The sequence below is a fragment of the Phoenix dactylifera genome, chromosome 6, assembly GCF_051530095.1.
Source record: "Phoenix dactylifera cultivar Ajwa chromosome 6, Ajwa_hap1_PhDact_Kaust_v1.1, whole genome shotgun sequence".
Lineage (NCBI taxonomy): Eukaryota > Viridiplantae > Streptophyta > Magnoliopsida > Arecales > Arecaceae > Phoenix > Phoenix dactylifera.
In genome coordinates, this window is record NC_143195.1 from 35103023 (window position 1) to 35122344 (window position 19322).

At 36.6% G+C, this 19322-nt stretch overlaps 1 protein-coding gene across 1 annotated transcript; it reads left to right on the plus strand.

Annotated features, from left to right (window-relative positions):
• Nucleotides 1-3644: 3644 nt before the first annotated feature.
• On the plus strand, nucleotides 3645-19018 carry LOC103723634 (phragmoplastin DRP1E). The gene is made up of 15 exons (XM_008814599.6): nucleotides 3645-3987; nucleotides 4100-4163; nucleotides 4298-4405; nucleotides 7427-7528; nucleotides 11217-11267; nucleotides 11355-11416; nucleotides 12527-12617; nucleotides 12833-12897; nucleotides 13024-13218; nucleotides 13311-13430; nucleotides 13525-13595; nucleotides 17755-17980; nucleotides 18072-18122; nucleotides 18206-18574; nucleotides 18654-19018. Exons 1-15 carry the CDS (start codon nucleotides 3847-3849, stop codon nucleotides 18780-18782), a joined length of 1845 nt encoding a protein of 614 aa, XP_008812821.4. The 5' UTR covers nucleotides 3645-3846; the 3' UTR covers nucleotides 18783-19018.
• Nucleotides 19019-19322: the final 304 nt, after the last annotated feature.

Consider the following 19322-nt stretch of genomic DNA (forward strand, 5'->3'; position numbering starts at 1 on the left):
AACCTTCCGTTTCTTCTCTTTTTCGTTGGGTTTTTCACATTTTTTATTCTCGTAATGCTTAGTTGATATCATTCCCTTAATGAAATCTGAATGGGTGATTAGTTACCCTCCCTTCTTTTATAAAAAAAAAAATGTATGAAACATTAATTCAATTTGTTTTTCTGCACTGATCAAACATTTGTTTGATATCTATTGGCTCAAAACCCACGAATGGGAGAAGTGGGTCTTGTGGCGTTATAGCGCGGTTCCTATTTTTCATTGAAAAACAAATTTGCAAGAGCTTAAGTTGAAGGCTATTAGGTCGGTTTTAAACTTTGAATTACATGCAAAAGTTTTAATTATTTGAGATGATAAAAAAAATAGCTTGCATTCTCTAATCTTTGGAAAAAAAATATGATCCACCATCCTCTAGGTTAATTTTGATGATGGTGTTTTAAACAGGTAAAGAGAGTTTTGTTATTAGGAGTGTTGAGTGGTGAGGCTGCGGCAGCATGAGATGTTAGGTTGTTTGATATTACTAGTTTCTGTGGCTGAACCATGCGCCGGAAGGGTATAGTATGTGTAACGAGAATTTTCAAGGCTTCTCATACTATCTTGGGGGGACACTCCTTGTCTTTTATTAGCCTATTTTTAGGTGGCTTGCTGCAACATCTTTAGATTAATATTCACCTTTTGAGACAAGATTGGTTAGGAATGGGAGCATCTTTTCGGTCTTTTGAAGTAAAACATATCTATACAAAAGCTAATCGAGCTGCAGATTGGGTGGCGATTTATGTTGTTGATTACACGGGACCTACTTCATTGACAATTGTAAGAGAGATTCTTTTGAATTGTTAGATAATTTATTTCGAGTTGCTTACGAATTTTTTTACTCTTAATTGGTTTAATGACTTCCGTCTACCAAAAGAAAAAAAAATGATGAGAGAATTACCTTGTGTAAGACGCATGAAAAGCACACCAAACATTATAATGGAAGAAGTAAGAAGCAATTATGCAATTATATCCCAGTTTGCCGACACATAAAATTTGTAAAGGTTTTTTTCTTCTTCTTTTTTTTTTTCTGTTATGACTTTTCTTATTTTTTCTTCAAGCAATCATGCAAATATCTTTTTTCTAGCTGTTTTTTTTCTTTTTAAGCAATAGCTGATGTAATGTTTTTTTTCCTACAAGCTACTAATAAGAGGATATGACCCAAAATAGCTAGTGAGAAGGTATTATTTGAGTTACTTGGCTCTATATAAGTATTCAAGATCTACCCATTGTATAAATAATGTAGGACTAAACATATGTTTGTAGATCCTCATATACTTATATATTTCCTCCGTTTAAGTCTTTGTGATCCTTACTAGGCTAAGGGTCTAAATACATCCAAAGTCAATTACAAGTACCACAAATTCAATCATAAATACCACAATAAATCTATGGTCAATCCACATAAATCCATACTATCGTGGTTCCTAAATTATAAGGGTCATGGACTAGGTTTGCTCCAACACTATTTGTAATAATTCACTCTTTAACCCTGGTTGCCAATGAGTTGCCCGACATTGTTTGGGCCAAGGCTAGTCTTATGGGATATATTGGAGGCAAGTTTGGTTGAGAAGAGTAGAATTTTGGAATGAGAATGGAAACGACAGTTTTCTATTCTAACCGTTTGGTTGGGTATAATTTCATTCTATTTTGATTCTCCAAGAGAATGAAAATGTCTCAACCTTCTAAATACTATTTGTTATTCTTTCTTAATATTCAAATTTTATTTATCAAAAAAATATAATACTTTTTTATTTTTATTTTATTTTATTTTTAATTTTAACTGTGATCGCGAATCAAATGCCTCACGAATATTGCCCATTTGCAAATTTTTTTTAAATAACAATGATGTTGCCGAGTATTTGGCACCGGGAGTCGTGCTGACTTCGGTGGGGCAACGAGGCCATTTAAAACGGCGAGAGGAGGTACAAATGGCAGGAAAAACGCAAGGGGCGTGCGGTGAGAGTTGCTTCCCTCGGGGACTGTTGAGGCAGTGGAGAACTCAATAGATGACATGAATGAGAATGACCACAGCGCATGTTCTGTCACTTCTCACGTGACTCCCTGACCATTGTTTTGAATTTTGAATTTAAATTTGAGGTACAAACAAAATTCCTGGGGCCCGAGCCCGAGCTTTAAGTAATATATTATTACACTTACAACCGATCCCACTAAATTATTATTTACCCTTGTAACTGTAAAAATAACACCTTCATTCATCTAAAAAAAATTCAAGTTTTAATATTTAAATAATAATCCTTATAACAGTATTATAATGAAAAATAAGGAGCAATAATGGAGATATAACAATATTATCTTTCTTCTTTCTTTTTTAAATATAAATATTATTTTTGGACCATAAGATCATTTTTTTTTGAAGGAACTTCAATGAAAAATAAATTTCAAAAGTAGTATCTTATTAATAGAAAGAAATAATGTATTACATTAGCTGTTATTTTTATAATGATCATTGTAACAGTTATAATATCTTTATTAAAAATATTGTTAGGACTAAGTTTGAGCATATACAAAGTCGGTGACTCAAGGCTAAAGAACGAGTTCGGAATGATTTAGCTATGAAAATATATTCATGTTTGTGATCTCATTTTACTCTAGCCAGATGGACTGTACAACTCTTATCAATTTACATGTCATGCCGCGTTTAGCCAAACTAAACCTGGTTTGTTGTTTGGGCTTAGTTGGGCCAACATGTCATACTTTGGTCTAATTATAATTGAAAATCATTGTGCCAATTCCATATAGGTTGGATTTGGATCGAAGAGGCATGAGCAGTGCAACTTTTAGGATAACATTTCTATCATGATCATACACGAAACTAATCTTTATAAAGATATAAAATAGTACCATAAAACTAACAATTGTTAACTCAACTGATTGGCACCCGATATTTTAAGGGCTTGCCTTTTTGGTATATTTTATTAACATCATATAGAGGCAGAGATGGTTAGGATTGGATTATGCCTCTGAGAGTGTGTTGGGTATTGCAAAAAATTGTGACTTTGACGGCATATTTAGTGTTGCCAAGAGCACGAAGAAAAAAAAAGTTTAGTAACATCGTATAAAAGTGTTTAGGACAAAAAATATTGAAAATTTTTTTAGAAGAAGCTACAAAACATGCTTTAAAGTTTCTGTTACATATACTAAAACTAGGATATAATCAGCATTAAACCCAAATGGACCTTAGGATTCTATCTGCCAAATATGACTGGTCTCAACCTGTATGGTGAATTATATTAAGGTTGCTATTAATAAGCTGGGCCCTGGTTCACCTTTATACAACCATCACTTCCAGGGCAATCCAATTTGACGATGGATCCCTTGCCCACGGACCATGCAACGGTAAAACGGTATCATTTTTGTGCCGTACGTGTCTCAATCACGCTCCAAGGGGCCTCGTACCGTCCGAGAGCTTAAAAAATCCGCAACGAATTTAGGAGGTAAAAATCCCTCCTCATCCCCAAGCCCTTAACGGAGAATCTGAAACATTTTGAAAAGACCAGCTGTGGACTGGGAATAAGTAAACGCCGTCTCCTATGTCGTGACGGACCGTCAATTTTCCCAGAATTTTCCACCGATCACAGCCGGTGGGCGGTGGCATAAAAAGAGAAGGACATAACGGGAATAAAAACGAGAGAGAGAGAGAGCGACCAAAAGATATTAGAAATTTAGAATGAGAAATAGAAGCTTCCATCACCGCCCACAACAAGAAGTGATCGTCTCCCCGAGGTCTCTTTCTCTCGATACTTCCCTTCCCCTTTCGGATTCTAGGGTTAGGATTAGGGTTTCGGCATCGGAATGACGACCATGGAGAGCTTGATCGGCCTCGTGAATCGGATCCAGAGGGCCTGCACGGTCCTCGGCGACTACGGTGGCGCCGAGGGAACCCTGCCCACTCTCTGGGAGGCGCTCCCCTCCGTCGCTGTCGTCGGAGGACAGGTTCTCTTTCCCTCAGAACTCAATCTTTTATCCGCTGATGCATGGCATAGCTACAGTGCTTTTTGTTCTTTTTTGGTCTTCTGACCTCGATGTTGGTGCGGTTCGAGACCAGAGCTCTGGGAAGTCGTCGGTCTTGGAGAGCATTGTTGGGCGCGATTTCCTTCCTCGTGGATCTGGTTAGGGTGCTCGAATCTTGATTCTCTTGTACTTTTTTTTTTTTATAATACCATTATTCTTTTAATTTTCTAACCACTGATTTTAGTATTAAAAAAAGAACACATTTTTCTTTTTTTTTTTCCCATTGCTGAAGGGATCGTGACGAGGCGGCCGTTGGTGCTGCAGCTACACAAGACAGAGGAAGGGCAGGTGGAGTATGCCGAGTTCCTTCACTTGCCGAAGAGGAGATTCACTGATTTCTGTGAGTTTCATTCTTTGTTAAGAACTCCTACGTGATTCCCTTTGCTCGAAAAGAGGAGTTTTGTCAGAGCTACTTTGTATTTTCCCAATCTTGTTCCCGTTGATACGAGTTACTTATGCTTTATATCATTTGCTGAGACGAAACATTTTGATCGTGCTTTGACTGCTTTGGTCATGTAAATTTGTAAATTTTGAGTAGGGATTCAAAGTATTTTGGCTGGACTTAGATAGTTTTAGGCTTTACATAGATAAAATCATATAAACTATTTTTACTTTCTTGGCTGAGAGAGAGTGCTGCTGCAAAGTGGTTGACTGTTTGAATTAATATTTTTTAGATTATTGCCTCTCTGAATCAGTACAAAGTGATTGGGGCTCAGAGTCCATAAATAATTGTGGGGCATCTTGATATTAGCATGTCTGCTGTTTTTTGATTGTTATGCTAAACCTTGAGCAGCAGTGTCGGCCTTTTTGCTTCTGTTGCTGCAACTATAATTCAATCACTTCTTCTGAATGCTTACCAATCAAGAAAGAGGGTATTCTGTAATTACTGACCAGTTGTTTGTCTCTCAGTACAGATGGATCTGGCTTATAGGAACAACCATCAGTGATGTTTAAATGGATTTCAATCACTAGTCATAAGTAGAGGTCATACAAACATTATTCAGAATCATGCACATTCTGTATTAGTATGTGGGGTAATGGTCTGGCTCCATCAGCTTTATAACCTTCTCCATGGTCTATAGATTTTATGAGCAGGATAATTGTTATTTTTTCCCCATTCTTCCATAGTTTCCTGTTCTATTATTGTGATTTTTCCATGTAACTTTGACCACAACTCTTAGTTCATTTTTTTCCAGGCAATACCTCCATATATGTCTTGTTCGTTTTTTATTCATATCAATCTATTCATAGCAATACTTTAGTTCAATGTTTGCCTATTTGTATTTTTCCTAAAGCTTATCCTTGAAGTTCAAATTTAGCACTTCTGCTCATCTTTCAAATTCTTTGTCGTGTTAGATATTTTTGATCTGTTTTCTTTTGGGACCTGATAGAAGTTGAAGTTTGAATAACATATTTCATACAAACTACAGAAAGTAGTACCTGTATGAGCATTTGAGGATTATAAATCGTTAAGACGTGTCCCACATTTAGCCACATCAATCCATATTAGTTCATCCTTATATTGGATGAATCAGGAGACACTTTGGTGCTCGTTTAAATGGGTCAAAGCTGCCCAGGAAGGATTACTAGGTCCTTGTTGAGGTGCTTTGTGCTGGGTCAGGGAGGGTGGGGGCTATTTACTAGGTCCAAGCAGCCATCTATGCTATTTTTTAGAGAATTCAACTTATTAAATAACTAACCTTTTTGAGTGAATCTGTATGAAAATTAACTTAATCTCTTCAACTTTTTGATGATTGGTGTTGCCTATAACACTACCATGTTTAGATGTTGCTTAGATTAATTTGTGGCCCCTTAAATAGTTGCCGGTATGGTTGCCTAAGTTGCCTTTTGGTGCATTAATCTTACATAGCAATTAACTTGTTGATAGTCAAAGGAAGCGTGGTAACACGACCTAAAGGTGAACAGAGGATGAATCATATACATGACCTCACATATGATGCCCTTGAGATGAACAAGTTGTTAGTGCCAACTAGTGCAGTTGGTAAAGTCATTGGGCTACTCTATGTTTTGGATTCAAATCCCACTCTCTTACACCTACGTGGTTGGGTGGGGGTAACCCCCTTCCCTTTTCTTAGAAAATGGGTATGGTTGTAAATTGATAACGTTGTTGTCAGCATAATGATCTTTTCGTAAGTGAAAGTGGCAACATACCCAAAAGGCAAGATTCTGCTCTCAGCTTATAGAGGGAAAAATGCAACATCACACCATATTTTATTAGGTCTATCATAAGCTAGATTAAAGTCAAATGCATTTAATGATGGAAAGGTATTTATTAGAACAGCTGTAGTAGAATATAGACAAACAGGGGATGATCCTTTTATTTCTGTTGTGTTCTTTTGGTACATGCATCTAAAATTAACTGAGAAAGTGACTGGGGTTGGAAGAAGGGGGGTGTCAAAAGAAGAGAGAGAACAAGAAAAGAGAGACAAATCGTTGAACCAAATCCAAGTATACTTTTCTTTTACTAATAACACTTCAAGCATCCACAACTTAAAGCCAAAGAACAAAAATAATGCTATAGTCATGTCCGGCCTCTAATAATTATTACTCCTCTGGTCCAGTTTTAAAGTAAGAGCCATTATAATGAGATAATCACTATTGTAATGGTTTTGGGGACATCTTATTATGCTGTATTTATGTGAATCAGTTTTTACTAATTGTCGCTCCTTTTATTTTTGCCTCGTGTTCTGAATAGCAACAATCAATGCGAAAAGCTAAGGTGAATTTCTGTTTTATTTGAGTATCATTTACGATCTGGCAATATTAAAATTCAATATTATTTGAAGCCTTATCATTCATGAGACCACTACTTCGTTTTTCTTTGAATCCCAGTTCACTCTTTTTCTACTTTTTTTTCCTGCTGCTTTTGTATGGACATGACAAGATTCTTTGTATATTGAGTTGGGATTACGTCCAATTGAATCTGATTAAGTTATGGTCTAGCTATGTTGGGCTTGAATTTTACTGGTTTCAAATCAAATTAGGTTTACACTTGGTTTTAATCAACAGTCTAGATATCAGGTCTAGATTTCTGATCTTGCTCGGGTTCAAAACTTGTGGGGCTTGAGATATATCTTGTTATTCTCAACTCACATGCAACTTTAGAAATTACATCTTGCTTGCATGAACATTTAAATTATCTCATGTCCTTTGGCAAGTTAAATTTCATAGTATGGCTCTAACTACATATAAATCGATGATAAACTTGGGCTATATGCAAGTGCAAAATGTGTGGGCAAGAGAACAATATAAATTATTTTAACATTATCTGCAATTATTGTTTATCTTAATAAAACATATGTAAATCAAATTCTCTTCTAACGTTTACATTTTTTTGTAGCTCTTGTGCGCAAGGAAATTCAAGACGAAACTGATAGACTTACGGGGAAAACAAAACAAATTTCTCCTGTTCCCATTCATCTCAGCATTTATTCACCAAATGGTATAGATATCTGCGAATATTTTCTTTTCCTTTCTTGGTATTTACCTTTTGGTTATCAGTATGCATGATATGATGCTCACTGTAACCATTTGAACAAACATCGTGAACTTTGACTGCTGTCACTGCTTTCATGATCTCGTTAGTATAGTCTTCCATGTGTCTATTTTGCTGTTCAATCTTTTCTCTCTATTTCCCTTTATACTTTAATTGAGTTTATATTGTCCTCATTTTTGGAAAGGATTTCTGACTTTTCACAAACAATCATGCTTACTTTTGAAATATTGGACACTCAGTTACAACCCTATGAGTTGAGAATCTCTGCCCTTGCTGATGAAAGGTCAGAGGACCAAAAAAGTCAGATCGCTAGAATATACCAAAAACTCAAAAGGATATGACTGATGATATTTTGAGTGGACAACCAATTGCAACTGTTGGTCTATGACACAATTTCAGGACAAAGATTATCTTTGAACTGCAAGTCTTGCATACATCATTTTTTGGCTCCCCTAATTGGTTTGTTTAAAGCTAAAGGCAACTGAATGCTTCTTTATATGGTCAACATGCTACTATATAAACTACAACTCAGTGAGAACTTTTAGATGCAAATTAAGATTTAAAAATATTGCCATATAATAGTGTATGCTTGTGTTTGCTTTTCTCAGGGGGAAAAAGAGGTAATTGTGTTTCTCCCTTGGTTATAACTTGTCCTGATAGATAATGGTATTCCCTATAAACAACTTTGCCTTGCCTAATCTTGGAGTGTTGCTCCTGGGTTACATGAGTTCAGACTGTATAACCAGTAAGGTCGGTTCTTCTGACTTTGCAAGATTTTGGGATGTCCCTTCGTGCCCAAAGTTTAGAAATCAACACCAATTCATGGAGGGTTTTCATCAGGTTGAGAGCTGATTGAAAAACATTCTGAATCTCGAATGGATAATCTGTTGATCCGTTAAGCTGACCAAAGAAAGGATGGATAAGGCTTAGTGGCCAAGGTCGTTGCTACCAAAATAAATACAACAAAATGGTCAATTTTTTAAATTCAAAAAAAATCTTCTGTCAATATGATGTAGCTATTATAAAATAGTTATTGTCATTGTTGGTTGTTCAACATCTTGTTTTCTATTGTCCTATTATAAAGTTGGAAGGTCAACAAGTCAAATCATTCTCCCCTGAAATGGGTTTGGCAATTAGATCCAGCGATAACGATGTTTGGGTTCCTATGAGTTTGACAATTGAGTCACTATTTGGTTAGGATGAACCTAAATATCATGGTGTCATGATTTTCTTTACCCCTTTTTCTTCCATCTTCTTTCCCACTGCTGTCACCCTCACAGATCCAGATTAGTGATTTTGTATTATTTACTATTTATTATCTGTTTCGTGGGCATCTCTGTAGTCGAAATCAATAAGGACTAGAGTCCAGCACCGTATTTGGACAATAAGGCTAATCGCTGTTTCAGCACTTGGACTGCTTTGTTCCATGTGTATTTGAAATTGAGGAACTTGGGTGCAGCCATAGAGGTGCTTGATGAAATGCCTGTGAAACATATGATTTTTTTTGAAGGCCATGATCTTGGGCTACATTCAGGATAGCTGTCCAATTGTTGCTGAAGACTATTCCTTGTTATAGGGGTAACAAACTCGCTGGTTTTGAGAAGAAACTAATAGACATTATAGCTGTTTGCACTAAACTCAAAAGATTTCTTGATTCCTTGCATATAATCTATCCTAGTCTCAAGGAAACAAGGCCAGCATCGCCAAATAATGGACCCAAGAAAATTGTTGTTATCCTAGATCAAGTTTGTTTGGAAATAAATTTAGGGTGGAACTGAAAAGTATTGGAAAATGATATAAAAGTAATAATTTTATTTGCTTGAGTAATTGCTTGATAATAAAAGATACTCTTTTATCATGCATTTAGATTCAATTAAAAGTATGTGCATTCAAATAATGAAGATGAAAAGCCACAATCATGTTTATTATAAAATAGTGTTATTGCTCAACTCACTATTCATCAAACAAAAACCTACTTTATCCACATCAGGACAGCAAATTTTGTATGTCCATGCTTTTTGGTTTTGGGTAACCATTGTTATGAGAGAAGATTTAAACTAACCATTATTGTGTCAAAAAATTATACTATTCTCTTTTAACTGACATCCATCATTAAACAATTGATATTTCCTATTCTTCATCATAATCAATTTTCATCCTTATGACTTTTATTACTTGATGCATTCAGGTAAATTGTTTTGCAATGTACTTTTGTGGTTGAATTTGAATTTTGTTTTAATATTTGGAATTGAATCTCATTGTAGCAATAAATACAAGTTGGTATTCAACTATTCATGCATGCGCATTGTACGTGCTTACCAACTAGGTTTTTTTTTTTTGAGAGAGAAGGTATTTGGATGCCTTTAGTGAGTAATTAATGCGATAGAGATAGAAAGAAACAAAGATTACATCCCAGAAGTGGTGCATGAATATTTTGAATTAGATCAACCATCGCTCACTAAAATGGGTGACTTTCTTTTTGATTGTCAGGTTCACTTTTCCTTCTCTTCTTTCTGTTCTTGGGCGGTTTATAGGGCAACTCGTTGAAACTACTCGTAGATTCCTTTACGTTTCAGGCGCTTTTTCGGTAGAGTGAGAAGTATAGTAGAAATTTTGCACAACCTTCTGATATCTGTACTATAGCATCATTTCATTAATCATCTCGATTGTGTTTAACATAAAATAATGTGATAAGGTGGTTGTTTCTGTTTGCGTGAAGCTTTGCTGAAATTTCTTATAATTATTTTTAAACTGTCCAGGGCATGCACTAGCAACTGATGCATTTCTTGAAGTATATATGTTGACTGCATTTGGATAGCTCTTATCCCTTACCTTCATTACTTGAAGTCATTTTTTTTCAGCTGGCAGATTGATGTAGAAGATTTCTGGTTAAGTTTTTGATTTTTTTCAATATTTTTTAGTTGTCTTATATTCATAAAGTTGCAGTAGTAGTTATTCAGTTGGCATATCGCAAGTACTATCACGAAAGAGAGGAACAACCAAATAATCATAGGAAACAGAACTGTGCAAATGCACTTTTTCAAGCCTCAAAATCGTTGCCTGTGCTAGTGTAAAAAAGAGGGATGCAAGCCACCAGTGACCCAATATCTGCTGTTAAAAGAAAGCATTCGGACATATCTACTAGTCTGTTACTACATTAATTATTCAAAGATCCTACATACAGACCTGTCTGCTGATACTTCTGGCAATGGTAATTGTTCAATTTTTAGCAATACTCTCAGCACGAACGAGTGGCATGTTAAAGTTGAACTAAATGCCCCTTCTTTGTTGGTAACTAATTTTGCTAGGTAATTACTAAACCGAGTATGTTATACCTTTCCTTATAATCAAAACAGCTATAACTGAACATGAATTGCTCAAATCTCTATCTCATGTTTTTTTATATTGCCAACTGGATTGAAGTAGATCTTGATCATTGAATGCTACTGATATATTGTTGTTTTTGTTCCTTGTCTCTATGCATTAGGTTTTTCTGCTTGATGATAAATCCGTCGTCGTATGTCTTATCTTTGTTATGTTTCTATATGTTCAGATCTCTGGGTCTGTCATAGATTTTTATGGTCCGTATATGTCATATCTTGACACTGCTCACTGATTTCTTTTACTGTGGCAGTTGTGAACCTTACACTGATTGATCTACCTGGTCTGACAAAGGTTGCTGTAGGTAAATACCATTTTCACTTTCAGTTAGCTATGGGTTTACCATATAAGAACTCTAAGCATCAAATGTAAACAATATTGTCTTTTTCAGAGGGGCAACCTGAAAGCATTGTTCAAGATATTGAAAATATGGTTCGCTCATATGTCGAGAAGGTATGTCTTAGCACCAGAAGGTGCATGATAATAACATGTATAATTCTCACCAAAAAAAGTACAAATAGTAAGTTGTAGGTTGTTTATGTTGTCAAGACTGCGAGGTTCTACTTAGCTAATTAATGCACCTTGTGCTCAGAAGTAAAAGTTTTATCAACTTGGTCATCATGGTAGTGCTTTTTTGCTTCTAAGAGTGATTTATTTCTGGTTTTTGAAAGCAATGAGTGCTTTTTTTTTGGTACTTAAATGGGAATTTAAAATAAAGAATGACCAGTTCCCACTATTGTTCATTCAGAAAACCTATGTCAAGAGATGGAGTCTATTTGACGAGCAACCAATCATTTATGGGTATCAGCTGGAAAGAGCTCCATGAGGAACCCATAATCTATATCAAGTAGAATTGCAGGTAAGTTAGAATCTGAAAAACAAGAACCTTGGTACGGCTCGGTACACCTTGAACCGAACGGTATGAGACAGTACCGTCGATGTTGCAGTAGATCAGATCCAACAACTTGGATCATCAATGTCAAGTCCCCGTTGTCTGGTCAGGACTGATCGGACATGATCTGAAATCCAGTTGCCCGGGATTGGGAAGGGATGAGAGATGGGTAGGTGGGTCTAGTTTTGTGGTTCTTCATGCCCTGAACGTGTTTTCTAGCCAAGAAACCATGTACCTGTCTCGCATAGTAATGAGCTACAGGCATCAATTAAAATTTGACATCAGTGGTTGTATCTTTACAAGAGAAATCATGAATGATGTTTATGGATTATTTTCATATCTTGTTAATGTTTGTTTTGATTGATAAGGACAAGTTATCATGTGGTCAAGGATAAAATTGTAAAGATTTATCTAATTTTTGTTGTATATGGTGAATGAAATGTGGCATGGTATGCATACAGCTTGAGTCTTTTTGCTAAGTGGTTATGTGATGTAAAATCATATTTGTTAAATTATTTCCCCCAATTTGGACATATACGGAATTCTCAGATTTCATTCATTAATGAAAATTTTGCCTCTTTGATGTCATTTGAGTGTTGAATGCTTTTCTCTTTCTTAAATTATTTTAAATCGATTTCTTCAAGTGTTACCATATGTGTTTTCTTTTGCAGCCCAATAGCATTATATTGGCAATATCTCCTGCCAATCAAGACATCGCGACATCTGATGCCATTAAACTTGCTCGGGAAGTGGATCCAACAGGTACAATGTCACATTAGCAGCAAAAGTGGTAAATTTAGTATCATGATGGTCATGCTGCTACTGTTGTTTTGTAATTAGCACATTTGATAATAATAAAATTTATAAAGCATTTTTCAGGCGCATGAGAATCATTTTGTGAAAAATTATTCTTTCTCTTGCATAATGGGCTTCCTTTGAACTTTTTCTTTTTTGTAACACATTTGAGCTTTGTTTAGGTGAAAGAACTTTTGGAGTGTTGACAAAGCTTGATCTGATGGACAAGGGGACAAATGCACTTGATGTAGGTTTAAGAACTGAGAACAATTAAAAAAATTGAGAAATTGAATTCAAATAGGGCTTTATGGATTTTCCTGAAAACCTTAACATGTGGTTACCATTGCTAATCCCATTATTGCTTGCTATAAAGGTTCTTGAAGGAAGAGCCTATAGGCTGCAGCACCCTTGGGTTGGGATTGTTAACCGTTCTCAAGCAGATATCAATAAGAATGTCGACATGATTGTTGCCAGGCGGAAGGAAAGGGAATACTTTGCAACTAGTCCTGACTACTCACACTTAGCCAGTAAAATGGGGTCAGAGTATCTTGCTAAGCTTCTTTCAAAGGTAACATATTTTGGCTCCTTAACTTTTATGCATGTATCTTTGTTTGAAAACTTGGAGAGTGCGGCATTTGTAACTACGGACTTGGATTTCAGCATCTGGAGTCTGTAATCAGGGCACGCATTCCAAGTATCACATCTTTGATAAATAAAAGCGTTGAGGAACTTGAATCGGAGTTGGACCATCTTGGTAGACCCATTGCTGCTGATGCAGGGGTGAGGCATTTATATGCATATAACATGAAGTTTAGAAATTTGATGAAGTTAAAATATTATTATTGGAACTATAATGATTTTTGTTTTTCTTCAGGCTCAATTGTACACCATATTGGAACTCTGTCGTGCATTTGACAAGATATTCAAAGAGCATCTAGATGGAGGGTAAAGTCCTTAAATGTGTTTTTTAAACCATGTATGGAGTTTTAACTATCTTTTTATATGCAACTATTACACAAATATGATTAGCATATCGTGCTCCATAATATTGTTTGGACTTAGTCCTGACTTCACATTTTGGCACATGATCTGGGCACTCGGATGTGGTTCACATGTCTAGATGGATCGATCATGTTATTTGTGATTCACTTTTTTTTTTTCCGGTTACAATGGGTATGGAGTATAAGAACTAAAATCCGAAACAGATGCATCCACAAGCCTTAGCTGATATTAAAGAAGAAAGCTTAGGGGGAAGAACTTCCTGCTTTGAGACCTCAACATCTCCCTTTAATACTGCCTTGGCTAACCAAACAGCAGATTGGTTGCCCTCCCTAAAAATATAACTACGAACACCTGAATGACCTTTTTGAATTGCCAAATATCCTTGAGGAGAGGGAGATGCTATGGACCCGAAGACCTTGGATTATTTATCTATTGAACCACTATATAAGAACCCCCTTCCAGCCCTATCTGAGTTACCTTGTACTTGAAAACAGTTGTACAGAGTCCGCATGAAGCAGCATATAGTTCAGTTTCTGGACAGAGGTACTACTTGGACATTTAGATGCAGCATGAATAAGTTTACCATTCTAATCTCTTATAATAAAACCAGCTTCTGCAGTGGAGTTCCTCAGAGCCCCAAACCATTCCAATGCCTTGCTTTCATGCTGGGTGAGTTAATTCAAACAGTAGACAGGAACTCCTTTGCCTAGTAACTAGCCATAGTACAAAGAGCATCAGTAGTTACTACCTTCAGGTGAAAAATGCTTTCATTTCTTGCCTTTCAAAGCAGCCATCTAGTATATAACCTGGCAGCCAGCATGCCATTTTTCCACTATCTAGAAACGTATAACCCTGTAATGATGGCTAGGGAAGTTGATATTGCATTGGTCACTAATAGACCTCCAAGCACTATAAGAAAATGGACAACTAATAATAGTGTGTCCAATATCCTCTTCATTATTGCTGCATAAATCACAGAAGCATTGTGCTGGATTGAGAAGGGCTCTTAAAGCACAGCTTTAGAAGGGACTCTTGCCCATTTAGTCCTCCACCAAAAATACTTCACCTGGGGCAGACAGGTGCTTCCATATTCAAGAACATTCATCAGAATTTTGCTCTACAGTTCCACAAGATTATAAATTGCCTTCAGCTTCACCTTAGTTTCCATATTCTCACTCCAAGTCAATTGATCCTTCCTGCTTCCTCCAGCAGTGGGAATTTGAGATTTTAGGCACCATTTCCTGTGGAGATATCTCAGCTAATCTCTGCGCATCCGATGTTCTCTGATTAGTTATCATTTTAGACACCTTCATACCCTTATAATTATCCATCTTGACATTAGAGAGCCAAGGATGATTGAATAGGTTGATATCCCTACCAGACCTCGCTACCCAAATAAATTCATACTTAGCAAACTTTGTACCCTGACAGATGGCCTTCCATATTGCCGAGCTGTTCCTCACCTTTTTAATTCATGCCAGCTTCCTTTGAACCTATACTTGGCCAAAATAATACTGGCCTAAAGAGATTCAGGTTGAAGAACCAGATGACCAGCCACTTTGCCCATTAAGACAGTCCTAGCCCCTAGTGAATGTAAACCCAGGCCTCCCATTTTTCTTTCTGACAAACTTTATCCCAAGATATTAAATGTTGCTTGCGCTTATCCATAGAATGTCCCCATAAGGAGGCCTTAAATTCAGATTCTAACTTGTCTAGCATTCTAAAGTAGTAACACAATTAGCTAAAGCATACATGGAAGTGGAAAGTAAGACATAGTATAAGAGTAGTTCTACCAGGAAAGGATAAGAATTTCCATTTCTCTTATGACTCTTCTCAAACAGATAACTAGAGTCAGAGCAATTCATGGAAGTACCTGATAAAGGAACCCCTTCTCAAACAGATAGCTAAAGTCAGAGCAATTCATGGAAGTGCCTGATAAAGGAACTCCCAAATATTTCCATAGTTCATTCTTGATTGAAATCCCAAGTATATGACTGATATCCTACTGAGTAGAAACTGGAGTGGAAGGGTTAAATTGTATGTCAAATTCTCTAAGTTCATTTATTTTTGCAGAAAAAAGTCAATATTTCCTCACAAATTTGTTTTAAACATTCACTATCCTTCAAAGTAGCCCCATAGAAATGGAGACAGGGGGGACCATGCCTAAGGCCCATAGAGGATTGAAATTGGTAGGTAGGGGTTCCATTTAGTAAATAAAGAACTTTAAGTGATACAACCCTTTATCTATTTAATAAACCTAATGGAGAAGATCAAACCCTGAAGAACCAACCATAAGCATTGCCAATGTAGCATGTCACATGCCATTTCCATATCCACCTTTATAGCCATAATAACTTTTCTTTTTTATGCGTTTCTTGTGCAAGAAGAATGTTATCTGACATGTTCCTTCCACCCTAATTATCTAATATAATCTGAGGGAGAAGGCCTTTCATCCAGTTTGCAATGATTTTTGCAACAATTTTAAACCGGCCATTGAGTATACTGATAGGTCTGTAATTTTTGTGAACCATTGAATCATTCTTCTTTGGGATTAAAGGCTTGTCACTCCCTTGCACTGAACCTGTTCTGCTGAAAAATTTCTTCACTGCAGCAACTATTTTTTTTCTTGATAATTGACCAAAAGACTTTAAAGCGGCTGGAAACTCAAGTCCAGGAGCTTGTTCAGAAGCCATACTCACAGCATATTCGATCTCATCATCAGTATCTGCAGCAGTTAACCTTTCATTGTCTTCCTATGATATTTTAATAGGTACAGGGTATATAGGGTTGAGGGTTTTTGGCATTTGGTGTTAGGCTTCATAAAGGATGGAATGTGCTTTCATTGTTGTGACTTTGTCCTTATGGCTGGAGGGCAATAGAAGGCTTTTTCAGGTCATCAGAAGCCAACCATGGGAGGTTACTGCTAGTGTGAAGTTTTTGCTGAATAGTTGGTCAAGTGTTTGCAGTGAGAAGAAGCTCTCTTTGCTGAAACCTGCCTTATGCTTAGTGGAGGGAAATGGCTGATGGGTGGGCTAATTTGAGGAGTATTTGTCCTCTGACCCTGTATTGTCTTATGTGGCTTCTTGTTCTTCCTCACAGGTTTTGCTTGAGTTGTTATCCTTTGTTTCTTCTCTATTTGAGAGTAAACTTGCTGTTTACTTTTTCATTAGCTTAATGAATTAGCTTGGACTTGGGTCCAACATCTCTTAAAAACATTTTCATTAGGTATAGAAGGCGGCTCATGTGGACCAGAGTAGGCCACAGCATTCCATTTATCTCTAAAGCTTTGAACAAATTAATCCCTTATTTATTCATCATTTTGTACAATAGAACTATCCTGTAGCTGAACTTTAGAAGTCCTGCTTCTTCTAAGAAAAGTTGACCTATGAGAAAAGTAAGTATTGGAATCCCCTTCATTTGACGATAACATTCTAAACTTTTGTATCCATAAAATTTACTGTTGTTTTTAAGTACAGTTTGGCACAACTCAGATGTGGTTCAGATGTCTAGATGGACTTGTTATGCTACTGGTGATTCACAATCATTGTTTGAAGTAAGTTGGTGATGTTTGCTTTAGCTCCCTTATGGGGGCTGGGGGCAGGTGCTGCATTTCTCTGAAAGCCAATATTGGCATGTTCTTTTCGATGTCAAGACTTAACCTGCGTAGTGTTAATAATCTAGTATGGTATTTACTTGATTGGTTTTCTGGGGAACTGCATTACTGTATTTGTTGATTTAGAAAATCAAATTGTAAACTTTAACCAATAGGGAAGGCTTCTCATAAGAAAACCAATATATATGAACTGTTGAAACTCATGTAAATCATAGAATATATGTGTGCGCGCGTGTGTGTTGAACTTTTAAGCTTTGACCATAGAGAAGGATTTGTTGTGCCAACCAGTGGGCATCACATCCATGCCATCAACACTTGAATCCATGTGTAAAAACAAGGGAAGAAAACCTTCGCTACAAAATATTGAATTGTTTTTTAAAAGAATTCTGTTAATATTGTTTTATTATGTACATGATAATCAACAATATTTGATAATCAAAAAATGCATCTTACAATTGGCTTCTGATATGCATGCAATACAAATCACAGGCGGCCAGGTGGTGATAGGATATATGGAGTTTTTGACAATCAACTCCCTGCTGCTCTTAAGAAACTTCCATTTGACCGGCATCTTTCTATTCAAAATGTGAAGAAAGTGGTATCAGAAGCAGATGGATATCAGCCCCATCTAATTGCTCCTGAACAAGGTTACCGTCGCCTCATTGAGAGTGCACTCAGTTATTTTAGGGGCCCTGGAGAAGCATCAGTGGATGCTGTAAGATACTTCAATTCTACAATTTCCATATGATTGTCTTGTACTTGGGTTAGAAATTGATTTTAGTTGCATTCCTGAGATTCTTTTGCAGGTGCATTATGTGTTAAAGGAATTGGTAAGGAAGTCGATAGGAGAGACTCAGGTCAGTGGGAAGCATTTTTCTTCAACCATCTTGATCATTGTCATTCTGAATAACATAAAACAAACTAATTGTTCAAATGCCAGGAGTTGAAAAGATTTCCCACCCTCCAAAATGAACTGGCAGCTGCCTCTTATGAAGCCTTGGAAAGATTCCGTGAGGATAGCCGTAAAACAGTACTGCGGTTGGTTGACATGGAGGCAGCATATTTAACAGTAGATTTCTTCCGGAAGCTCCCACAGGAAGTGGAGAAGGGAGGGAATCCTACTGGCCCTACAGTTGATCGATATACTGATGGACATTTCAGGAGGATAGCGTCAAATGTGTCGTCTTACATAGGAATGGTGTCAGAAACGCTCAAGAACTCTGTTCCAAAGGCAGCGGTCTATTGTCAAGTTCGAGAAGCTAAGCGATCTCTGCTCAATCACTTCTATACAGTAGTGGGGAAAAAAGAGGTTCTCTTTCATGGTTGCCTGTATCTTGAGCCCCTTCTCTTTTATATCGTCTCCATAATAACTATGCTCTTTTATGCAGGGCAAACAGCTGGCACAGCTATTGGATGAGGATCCAGCGTTGATGGAGCGCAGGCTGCAATGCGCTAAGAGGCTTGAATTGTATAAATCTGCAAGGGATGAAATCGAGGCAGTATCATGGGCCAGATGAGGATGAGTCAACAGCTTAAGCGTAATATTTGTACTATATCATATAGTAATTGGGGTCGTGCTATGGAAGATTTGACTCCAACCCTATGTTTGTGTCTATTGCTGATTTTGCCACATATATAGTTTGCAATTTTATGTTTCATTTTGCCAATCAGCGTTGCATCATGTAACCTACATTTACCCTTTGGTGACGGAAAGTTTGTAAAGTATATTAAAAAAACATTCTATTTTGATTCCCGAGGTGTATTCAAGCGTAGCATTCTGTTTTTGGACTGTTAACTGTAGTTCCGCATCGGTGACGATCCAGCCAGTGTGAAATTTGAAGATACTGGAACAAAAAAAAAAAGGCATTCAGTGAAGGCTAACAGAGGATTTAGGTTATTAAAAAGTGAAAGGGAAAAATGATAATAATACAAAAGGTGAATTAGAAATTAGGTGATGGATATATTCATAAATATTGTTTAATGCTATCGACTGGTAAATCATTTATAATGAATTTGATTATTTTAGAATGGTTTGGAGATTTAATTGGTTGGCCTGA

Coding starts and splice junctions, on each gene's coding strand:
- LOC103723634 (XM_008814599.6), top strand. CDS start 3,847: ATGACGACCATGGAGAGCTTGATCGGCCTCGTGAATCGGATCCAGAGG. Junction 12,898..13,023: donor AGGGGACAAATGCACTTGAT/GTAGGTTTAAGA, acceptor CTTGCTATAAAG/GTTCTTGAAGGAAGAGCCTA. Junction 18,575..18,653: donor CAGTAGTGGGGAAAAAAGAG/GTTCTCTTTCAT, acceptor TCTTTTATGCAG/GGCAAACAGCTGGCACAGCT.